Source organism: Cricetulus griseus, chromosome 9 (assembly GCF_003668045.3).
Source record: "Cricetulus griseus strain 17A/GY chromosome 9, alternate assembly CriGri-PICRH-1.0, whole genome shotgun sequence".
NCBI lineage: Eukaryota > Metazoa > Chordata > Mammalia > Rodentia > Cricetidae > Cricetulus > Cricetulus griseus.
This window is the reverse complement of record NC_048602.1, coordinates 13,147,744-13,159,561: the sequence shown is the minus strand read 5'-3', so window position 1 is coordinate 13,159,561 and position 11,818 is coordinate 13,147,744. Positions and strand designations below refer to the sequence as shown.

General features: G+C 41.9%; 1 protein-coding gene across 1 annotated transcript; it reads left to right on the top strand.

Moving 5' to 3' along the window:
* The first annotated feature begins 438 nt into the window (after positions 1-438).
* On the top strand, positions 439-6,479 carry LOC113837987 (zinc finger and SCAN domain containing protein 4D-like). Its single transcript, XM_027433795.1, has 3 exons — positions 439-546; positions 5,255-5,414; positions 5,500-6,479. Exons 1-3 carry the CDS (start codon positions 439-441, stop codon positions 6,477-6,479), a joined length of 1,248 nt encoding a protein of 415 aa, XP_027289596.1.
* The last annotated feature ends 5,339 nt before the right edge of the window (positions 6,480-11,818 follow it).

Sequence of the window (11,818 nt, the reverse complement as noted above, 5' to 3'; positions counted from 1 at the left end):
ATCCCAGCACTTGGCAGGCAGAAGCAGACTGATCTCTGTGAGTTCAAGGACAGCCTGGTCTACAGAGAGTGTTACGGGACAGCCAGGAGCATACAGAGAAACTCTGTCACCTATCTCTCTCTCTTCCTTTCTCTCTCCCTCTCTCTCTGCCACACCTCTCTCTCTCTCTCTCTCTCTCTCTCTCTCTCTCTCTCTCTCTCACACACACACACACACACACACACACACATTTTTTTCAACTAATAATCTAAGCAACAGAAGAGAGACTACCTTAAATGCCCTCTCTGATAATGAGAATGATGACTAACTTATATGCCATCATTTAGTCTTCATCCAGCAGCTAGTGGAAGTAGAAGCAGACACACACAGCTAAACACTTAACTGAACTGCAATCCAGTTGCACAGAAGGAGGAGTATGAGCAAAGTGTGAAGACCACGATGGTGAAACCCACAGAAACAGCCAACCTGAACAAGGGGGAGGTTTGGTCACCAGACTGCTATCTGGGAAACCAGCATGGGTCTGATACAGAACCCATGAACGAGGGTGTCAGTGAGGAGACCTCAGAAATCTATCAGGCCTCTTGTAATAGATCAGTACTTATCCAAGCAAATGAATGGACTTTAGGAGCCCATTCCCTGAACCTTGACACATAGGGGAGGACCTAGGCCCTATTCCAAAGGATATGACAGAATCTGAAGACCCCCTATGTCAGGCCTCACCATCCCTGGGGATCTGAAAGGGTATGGGATGGGCACTGTGTTAGTGGGTGGGGGGATAGGGGAGGAAGATGGAACTGTCATTGAAATGTAAAACAACCCTGTTTCTAATTTAAATAAAAAAGAAATTTCTCATTAATCTAACTTCCCCACATTTTTCAAATGTTAATAGTCCCCTAAACAAGCAACATGCCAATATAAAACCCAAAAATGACAGAGCAACCCTCATGTGTCTCAGTTTTGCTGGATTTTGGTTAAGCAGCTGTGATGGCTTTATGACTATTGCAGTTGCCTTCAAATATGCCTGAACAGTACTGTGGAAGATGGTATAGGAAGAATTCTGTAAATTGACTTTTCTAGAGTAATCATGTAGCATGCTTCAGTTCTATAGGATAAAAATTAATTTTTTAGTGGAGATACAAATCATGGGGCAGAATGAAGGAAATGCAGAATTTTCTATTTTAGACATAGACTGTGTATTCTATCCACGAATACAGTACACTCTATCATTAAAGTGAATTAAATTTCTATCAAGTTTAAAAAATGAAATGAAAAATTGACATGTACATACACAAAGTATGAGATCAGACATTGGAGAAACAACCATTTCTGGGTTAGATGAGACATTTTTCCAATTTTTGAAAATTAGCTTCAGCTTATTTGCTTGCTGGTGACTACTTTGGTATTGATTAGCACATATTCTAAGAATAAGTAGAATTGCCAATGGTTATCTTCATTTCTATCTAGAAAATCTTATTTTGGAATTCCTACTCTCAGACTAATTAGTATTTAATAATCAAGAACTTCTCTTTCTTGATGAGAAATTGTGAATACAATTCATTTCAAGCATCCAAGCAACTTATTTCTTTTTGAATAGGGACTATAGGGCTATTGCTTTCCTGTCCAGTATGTCTCCAGTGACAGAAATAAGTGTCATGGTTTAAGACTGGAGAAAATAAGGCCAGGCTGTGGAGGTGAGGCACTGGAGAGACAGAAGCAGGTCGATCTCTGTGAGTTTGAGCCCAGTCTGGTCTAAAATAGCAAGCTCCAGGACAGCCTCCAAAGACACAGATTAATCCAGTCATACACAAACAAAAAAGAATGGAGAAAATACACACGTATCTAAAAAGGACTCAAAGAAAATTGGGATCAGTTGTTCCTAGATCTCTGAATGGAAACAGCCACACCCTGGAATCTCTGTGTCTATAATACCTACATCCAAGTAGATTGAAAGAGTTATTATACATTGATTAATATTTCAGTGGCACGGTTATTATCCAAAGCTATGCAGGTAGTCATTCTCGGTTCATCTCAGTACTTTCAGACGCTATATCCTTCACCTGTTGAACCCTACATATGTGAAGAAACCAAAATATGCTGGATAGTTTTTACATAAACTATCAACATCTTCACACAAACACGGGAGGCTTTGTATGTTCATAGCCTCTATCAATGAGGGGATGTGAGTTTTCAGTTAGTTTGCATTTTTGCTGTGTCTCAGTATCTGTTCTTGGACCTAACTCTGCCCATGCAAAGAGCTGAAGTTCACTCACACAGCCACTCAAGTCTTTACATAATCAGGCCTTCTTTTCCCCCACATCTGTTTCTAATGAGGCAATCTGTTACAGTTTCCATGAAACCATTTGTTCTGTATTTTAGGTCATGTTTAATGGCAATTTTTTTTGTATTGCAAATCCTGACATGGATTACCCAACACTACTCTAAACTGAATGTTCACCATTCCAAGTCAGCAGTAATTGAACACAACTTATATTGTACTTATTGATAAGTAAGAAAATGGTAATAAACATTAGGTTCAAAACAAACTTTATTACATTCTGTAAACTTTCAAACACTAGCAACACAATGGAAGTTATATTGAACTTTTATTTATTATTGCTTTCATATAACTACCATTGTGTTGCTATTGTTTGAAAGTTTACAGAATGTAATAAAGTTTGTTTTGAACCTAATGTTTATTACCATTTTCTTACTTATGTAGATTTTGTCTGAACATTTCAAAATGATTTGCCACAGCATCTTATCAGGGTGGAGGTCAGGATACAGCCAGAGTATGAGCTGAAGACCTTAAAATTTCAGAAAATGTGTCAAGATACAGTTAAATTCAAGGTTTATCGAAAACAGCCATAGAATTATTTTTGACCTCGTAATACCATGTCATCTAATCTTAACATGGAATCACACCAGTCCGTTGTCCCGATCTGCAGGGCATCAACCTGGGGCAAGAGAGTCAGGGAGAGGGAATGGGGAGATGAGACGCAGAAAGAATGACCACAAGACAGGATTCTGATCAAGTGGCAAACTTTACTTTTCTCAGGCTAGCTTATATAGTCAGGATATGGGGAGGGGCAGAATGGGTTGTTTGTGCACCAGGTGTTAATGTAGGCAGGATATTAGGAAGCCACAAAGAGGATGTTTGGCTGGCTAAAGAGTTCATGAGTAAGAGGTCCAGGAAGGGTTTGCCTAGGTGACTGAGCCTGTGGGTGGAGGACTGGGTGAGGTTGTTTTCTTGAGCTGAGGTTCTAAGGAGCTGCTGTTTAAAGGTTAACTATGTGACCTGCCAAGCATGGCCTAGGATCTCATGCCGAGCTCTGAGATTTGGCTCCCAACAGTCCATCATTCACCAGAGGCTGGAGGCTAAAGCAGCAGCTTTCTCTGGAGTAGCATTGCCTTGACCCAGAGAATCATAATATAAGGGTCCTGGGGCAAATGAAGGATTGAAAATAAAGACTTACAATTTGATGAGAAACTGTGAAATTCAAGCCATGGAGACATTTTTCAAAGACTAACTTTATTAGAACAGGAAGACATATCTAATCAAGGGAGTAAGAGCATCTCTAGAAATTTGATACCACCTAGTGAATTCTGGGCCAAGCATTATACATTTTCCTTTGGATTCACCCACTCTTTCTGAAGGGACCTAGGCAGCCTTGGTTGCTTTACCCTAAGACATCCATTTGGTAATAGTTTAAATATATTTGGTGTGATGTATAGGGTGGGAGACAATCCCTGGAAGAATGAGCAGCTTTTTTTTTTCTTTTTTTTTTTTTTTTTTTTTTTTTTTGATTTTTTGAGTCAGGGTTTCTCTATGGCTTTGGAGGCTAAGAGCTAGCTCATTTTTATTTATATTAATTTTTTCCAACTTTTAAAATTTGAATTAGAAACAGGATTGTTTTACATGACAATCCCAGTTCCCTTCTCCCACCTGTCCTCCCCTACCCCCATCTAAAACCTTATCTGTCACATATCTTTTCTGCTCCCCCTGGATGGTGAGGCCTTCCATAGGGGGTCATCAGAGTCTGTTGTATCCTTTGGGATAGGGCCTAGGCTCACCCCTGTGTGTCTTGGCTCAGGGAGAATTCCTCTATATGGAATGGGCTCCCAAAGTCCACACCTATGCTAGGGATAAATACTGGGCTTCTACAGGAGGTCCCATAGATTTCTGAGGTTTCCTCACAGAAACCCATGCTCCTGGGGTCTGGATCAGTCCCATGCTGGTTCAGCTATCAGACTGGGGAGCAAGAGTTCAGCTATCAGACTGGGGAGCAAGAGTTCCCGGATGTTCAGGTCAGCTCTTTCTGTGGGTTTCACCAGCCCTGTCTGGACCTCTGTGCTCTTCACTGGTTCATCTCTGCATCTGGGTTCCAGTTCAGTTAGGTGATTAGTTGTGGGTGTCTGCTTCTACTTCCACCAGCTGCTGGATGAAGGCTATAGGATGGCATATAAGACAGTCATCAATCTCATAATCAGGGGAGGGCATTTAAGGTAGCCTCTCTTCCGTTGCTGAGATAGTTAGCTGGTGTCATCTTTGTAGCTCTCCAGACATTTCCCTAGTGCCTGATTTCTCTGTAAACCAAAAATGTCTCCCTCTATTATGATATCTCCATTCTTGTTATCGTGTATTCTTCCCGTGACTCAAACTTTTTGCTCCCTCATGTCCTCGACATCCCTCTTCTTCTCCCCTTCTCTCCTCATTCTCCTAGCTCCCTCCCCACTCTTCCCATGCTCCCAATTTGCTCAGCAGATCTTGAACCTCTCCCCTTCTCCAGGGGACCATGTATGTCTCTCTTAGGGACTGGAGCTAGCTCTTATAGACCAGGCTGGTCTTGAACTCATAGAGTTCCACCTGCATCTGCCTCCCGAGTGCTGGAATTAAAGGGATGGGCCACCACCCAGCAAGCAGACATTCTTTAAGGGGACAGTCCCTGTTTGTAGATTGTCCTAATTTCATATGATCCTCCATCAATGTACTGACCAATTTGAGGAAAATATTTTGCCCAGAGCTGTAGGATCTTAACTTTGTTTCTTCCCTAGGGACAGTGACATACCATTTGCAAACATAGTGGTAATAAGGACTTTAGGAAACAGAACATGCAGATGCCAGGATAACATCATTAGAGATGAGGGATACACATATGAGCTAACCCATGGTCCAGTGATCCCATGAAATCAATCTCATGTAGGTTTTCTCTCATCCACAGATTCATTGTTAATGGTCATCTGGCTTTGTTTCCAGGTTCATGTCTCCATGCAGGGACAGGAAGCCCTCTTTCCTGAGAACATGTCCTTAAAAGAAGTCATCAAGCTTTTGAAAGAACAACAATCATTAATAGCTGCAACACAGCAGAATGTAGGGACACCCTTGCAGCTCCCACAAGATGCATTATTGGTAACAGGTAAGTAGGGTTCCTGGACATAAAAGGGATGTTATATGAGGATATCCTTTCATGGGCACAGTTTCATCGTCTCTTATTTCCACAGGTTATAAAAACAGTGAGGATGGTGAAAATGCTTTCTTGAAAGGTAGGGAAGTAAATAGTGGTGTTAGTAGTCCTGGAAATGGGATGGACTCCCTTCTCTTTACTGAGACAGGGCAGTATGCTGAGTCTGAACATGGAGGTGTTTCTTATGGAGCTCCTCTGGATCTCAGCAGAGCCGGTCAAGGCACCTCCAGGTACCAGGCAGAGTCCCCGAGGTCACCTTCTTATGAACATATCCCTATGGAGGTACAACCAGTATATCTTTCGTGGACATCCCAGTCTGAAGACACTGCAGATGGCCACAACATAGTCTTGAACACTGCTAATGTTAATGGCTGTATTAGCAATCTCAAAACTGAGAGAGACTCCCTTCTCTTTATCCAGAGAGAGCAGGATTCTGAGCCCAAAGAGGGAGGTGACTTTTATGGACTTCTCTGCGACTCTGGAAGAGCAATTTGGGGCACATCCAGCTCCCAGGAATTGTCCTTAACATCCCATTCTTATGAACATATCCCTATCAAGGTACCAGGGTTCCTCTCGAGGCCAGAGCAGACTACCTGTGAGCCTGTTCCTCTTTGGCAGAGTCAGGAGGCAAATTCTATATGTGAGGGTCACCAGGAAAGACCCCATAGGTGTCTCAAACAATACAAATGTGAAGAATGTCCCAGGGCCTTTAAATATCCCTGTAACCTCTCAGTCCACCAGAAAAGACACAAAGTAGAGAGGTCATTTTTCTGTATCAATGGTGAGACAGGTTTCTATCAAGGCTCAGACATCCGAGATCCTGAGACTGTATCCAAGCCAGAGAAGCCTTTCATATGCAGCACGTGTGGAAGATCCTTCAGTCACAAGACCAATCTGCAGGCCCATGAGAGGATTCACACAGGGGAGAAGCCCTACACCTGCTCCGTGTGTAACAGTCGCTTCCGCCAGTCGTCCACCTACCACCGGCACCTGAGGAATTACCACAAATCAGACTGAACTGTGTACCTTCCTCAGAAGAGGTTAGCTGGGCTACAACCTCAGTGTCTCATCTATACATGAAGAAACATGTTGTGTTTAACTAGCAATTAGGCAGTGAAGATTTGTCATTTAACTTGTGGGATGTTCCTTCCTTATGTTCCCCCATCCTGTGGGCATGTGAGGGTAAAGAAGATGGGTCATTTTATAGTTTGTTTACTGAAGTTTTCCAAACACCTAAAATATAGCTGGTGTTTTATTTTCAAATGGTATATAAAGGTTGATGATTCTGCTTGTCTCTTTTGTGTTGTTTCTTGTGTGTTCTTGTGTGGTATGTTTCAGTGAGTCCTTCTGTGTAGGGTTGCTGGGCCTTAACTTCCACATTTTGTGACAGAGTTCCTTTGAAAAATTTGTACTCCATGTGAGTTAAAAACATAAATCTCATAGCGAAGGATACAACCCCCACAAGTGGCAATTTAGGGGCTGCCTCCCAGACCCAGTTTAGGGAAAAACCACATCCAAACACATGTTTTCACAGAGAGAGACTTTATCAAAGGGAAAGAAAAGATAAAGTGACTGATTCTTACTCAAGCAGAAAATAGCAACAAATGACATTGCAGGTAATTTTTAGGAAAAGGGACGTTGTGTGTTAGAATGGTTTATGATGTGATGGCAAATAGATTGAAGATTAAGAAAATGGGAAAGGGACAAAGGAAAGGGGGCAGGAATTTCTGTCCCAAAGAGGGACAAAGGACTGCCTTTGGATAGAGAGGAGACAGATGTAGCCCACACACAAATGACAGTTTATTTAGCTTCAAGGGGAAATCATTATTAGGATGAGGTTTTTAGTTTTGATAGGGCATGATCATCATAACTGGGTGAGCCAAAGGGAGCTTTTTTATTTCTGGGCTTCATACATTGATAGCTGGACTTTGGAAGTCAGCCTTAGGAGGAAGAAGTGGCCAACTAAGGAATAGATCTTGGTGGCTAACCTTAGGATTGTAATCTAATGGTTTTAGCAAGCCAGAAGGAATCGGGTATTAGGAAAAGGCTGGCCAGAGTCACATGCTTCAGTGGGCTGGTGTCCCTTCATACAGAGCTCCTCTGGTCTTCATTCGTCGAACTTTTTAGCAAGCTGATAGGAGAAATTTCTCTGCTGCAGGACCTGACTTTCAAAAACTAGTACTTTTATTTATTTAGTTTTGAAACAATCATATTTTACATATCAATCCCAGTTCCCTCTCCCTCCCATCCTCCAATACACCCAACTAACCCACCTATCCCACCCTCTTCCAATCCACAAGGAGGGTGAGGCCTTCCGTGGGGCTCATCAAAGTCTGTCATATCATTTGTGGGAGGGCCTATGCCATCCTCCAAGTATCTTGATGGAGAGAGTCCCTCCTTGGGGAATTGGCACTCAAACTCCTTTTCTGCGTTAGGGATAAACGTTGGTTTCACTGCCACAGGTCACATAGACAGCCCAGGCCTCCATACTGGCACCCACATTCAGAGGTCTTGGTTTTGTTCAATGCTGCTTCCATAGCTTTATGAAAGGGGTCCATGAGCTCTCATCTGGTCGAGTCAGCTGTTCTGTGGGTATCTGCAATATGGTCTTGACCCCATTGCTCATCACTCCTCCATCTCTGCAAGTGAATTTCAGGAGTGCAGCCCAGTGTTATGCTGTGGGTGTCTGCTTCTGCTTCCATCAGCTACTCGATGAAGGGTTTAGATTGGTATTTAAAGTAGTCATCAATCTCATTATGGGGGAAGGGTATTTAAGGTATCTCTGGATTATTGCTTAGATTCTTAGTTGGGGTCATCATTTTGGGATCTCTGGATATTTGCCTAGTGCCAGATTTCTCTTTAAACCTACAATGGCTTCCTTTATTAATGTATCTCTTTTCTTGCCCTTCCCTACTCTTCCCCTGACTCAATCTTCCTGATAGCTCGTGATCTCCCTGCCTCCTCTTTTCCCCTACTGTTTTTCGTACTTTCCTCTCCCCTCCCTCATGCTCCAAATTTTCTCAGGAGCTCTCATTCCTTTCCCCTTACCCAGGGGGCCATGTATGTCTCTCTTAGGGTCTTCCTTGTTTCCTAGGTTCTCTGGAAGTGTGGATTGTAGGTTTGTAGCCATTTGCTCTATGACTAATATCCATGTATGAGTGAGTACATACCATGCTTGTCTTTCTGTGACTGCATTTTGTCACTCAGGATGAGTTCTTAGAGTTCATTCCATTTGCTTGCATAGTTCAAGATTTCATTGTTTTATTTTATGCTGAGTAATACTCCATTTTGTATAAGTATATTTCCTCCATCCATTTTTTCCATTGAGATTTCTTCCAGGTTCTGGCTATTACAAACAATGCTGCTATGAACAAAGTTGAACAGATGTCCTTGTTGTATGAATATCCATCCTTTCAGTATATGTCCAACAGTGGAATTACTTGATCTTGAGGTAGGTTTTTTGCTGTTGTTTTGTGTTTTTTGTGGAGTTTTTTTCAAGTCAGGGTTTCTCTTTAGCTTTGGATGCTTTCCAAGAACTAGCTCTTGGATTTAAGTTGTATCTTTCATTGTGTAGTAAAATGGGTGTTTTTACATCCATAATTTTGGAAATAAAAACTCAAATATTGATAAACATCTGTCCATGTAATCTGTCTTTTGTTTATTGTCCTTCTTAAATAACTGGAGAGAATATTTTGGCACTAATTTATATATGGAAAGATTTCTGTTAATGCAACATTTTAATAATGTGTCCCATTATCAGAATAAAAGAATTAATTGCCTCTCTAAGGACTAGCATCTACTCCATTGAGGATATGGGCCAGTTAGTGGTTTCCATTATGAGAAGTACTTTCTGACATGGGCCAGAATTTCAGTTTGAAAGTGGATAAGCTTATGAAATTCTGTTTACTATAGTACCATTGAGGATATTACACCAGATCAGTTCATATTCCATGTTGTAGGCTTCTTCACGGAGGTAGGGTATTTTTAAAGAAAATGGCTTGCAAAGGTATTCTCAATATTAGGAGATATGGCTTTGTTGGAATAGGTATAGCATTGTTTGAGGATGTGTGTCACTGTGGAGGTAACTTTTTTGTCATAAATGGTCTATCGATGCCCAGTGTCTCACTTCACTTCCTATTGCTTTCTCAAATTGTATGCCACCCAATTAAATGTTGTCCTTTAGAAGAGTAGCAGTGATCATGGTGTCATCCCACAGCAATAGAAACTCCAAGACAGAAGTTGGTACCAGCAACTGTGATATTATTTTAGTAGACATGACCATGTTATTTATTGGAGGAATTTGAACTTTAGTATTTTGGGTTATGAAAGCAGTGGATTTCTCTAAGTATTGCTAAATAGTCATATTATTAAGAGACTGAAAGATTTTAACTCTGGTGCCTGGCTCAAGAAGTTTCAAGGATGACTGACTTATATGCCACCCAATAGCCCTCATCCAGCAGCTGGTGGAAGTAGAAGCTGAACCCACAACTTATCACTGAACTTAACTGGAATCCAGATGCAGAGAAGGACAAGTGAAGAGCAAAGGGGCCCAGACAAGGCTGGTGAAACCCACAGAAACAACTGACCTGAACATCAGGGAACTCTTGCTTCCTAGACTGATAGCTGGGATACCAGCATGGGACTGATCCAGACCCCAGTGACATGGGTTTCAGTGAGGAAACTTTGGAAATCTATGAGACCTCCTGTAGTAGTTCAGTATTTATCCCTAGCATAGGTGTGGACTTTGGAAGCCCATTCCACATAGAGGAATACTCCCTGAGCCAAGACACACGGGGGTGGGCCTAGGCCCTTTCCCAAAGATATGATAGGCTCTGATGACATCCTTTGGAAGGCCTCACCATCCAGGGGGAGCAGTAAGGATATGTGATAGGTAGGGTTTTAGTTGGGGGGGTTGGTAGGGGAGGAGGGGAGGGAGAGGAAACTGGGATTGTCATGTAAAACAATCTTGTTTCTAATTCAAATAAAAAAAACTTTAAAAAAGAAGTTTCAATGGAAAGAATTTTAGTATGTTGTTTAGACACCAGACGTAGGATATTTTTGGTGAAGAATGTGGATGGTTTTTCCCTTGTCCGAAGGGTTTGCCTGAGACCAAATTGAAGAATTTTGGATTAATTCCATAAGCAACAGAAATCTCAAGACAGCCTATATAAACACTTATTTATTATCTATTTTCATACCTATAAAGATTAATAATGAAAAGGAGCCAGTTGAGCAAAATGAATATAAAATGCACATTTTGAGGGGAAAAGTAGCACCAATAAGTAGAATGGAGCTGAGTCCTGGTTTCAGTGAGATAAAGGAGTTGGAATACAGTGTATGCTAACCTCAGGGCAAGATCACACAGAGTAGATTCCAACTTTTGAAAATGAATTGACAAAAAACTTAGAGATTATCATTGTGGTACATGCTTTTAAGTACAGCACTTTAGAAGTAGAGGCAGGTGGAACTGTGAGTTTGGTATTAGATAAATGTACATTGCAAATTCCATGGGGTCGCGACCGCCTCGACCAGCAAGGAAGACGCAACGCTGAGACTCTTCCTTAAGCAGTTTACTCAGGAAACTGAAACAATCTTCTGACCCCGGGGAAAGCCAGCCCACAGCTTAAAAGCACTCTTGCCAGCCAACCCCAGAACGCCACGTGGCTAATGCCGATAGGCTCGCCTTTGCTGATGCAAGTTTGAATCTTAGACCAAGCCAAATAAGGAGTTGTTTATTCCAGAGAGCACTCACCCTCGGGATGATGGAAGGCAGAAACCGGCGCCATCTTTAAGGCGTGGCGCATGGCAGCTCTCCATACCATGGTAGCCAAGTTTTAGCATTGAAATAAACCTTGGAAAACAGAAATCTGGTGAGGATGTCATTGGATAAGAAGGCTATGTTTCAGTGCCAGCAAGCAGAGTATTTGACGTCCTGGTCCTGGCTTTACAGTCAAGGATAGAACAAAGGCATTATGGAATTTTCTTCCATGACAAAGGAAAGTTACTAGGCCAGTCCTATGTCAGAGGTGTCTCTGAATGGAGCCCTGTGATTCACAAGTAGCATGCAGAGAGTGAGAGAGACCCAGAGGCTGCCATGGGCATTGGAAACTTCAAAACTTACATGAAGAACACACTATCTCAAAAATACCATAGCTACTACTGGAAGGCCATACCTTCTTGTACAAAAGTGTCTCATTTGGGAACCAAGCATTGAAAAACTTCACTGTGCTAGTACTTGTTTAACATTTATTAAAACTTGCCTGGGGATTCAGAAAATCCAATCAGGTGCAATCTATAAAAGCCAGGCACGCACCACTAATCCCAGTAGCCAGAACCTAGGAGGTGGTGGTATACAT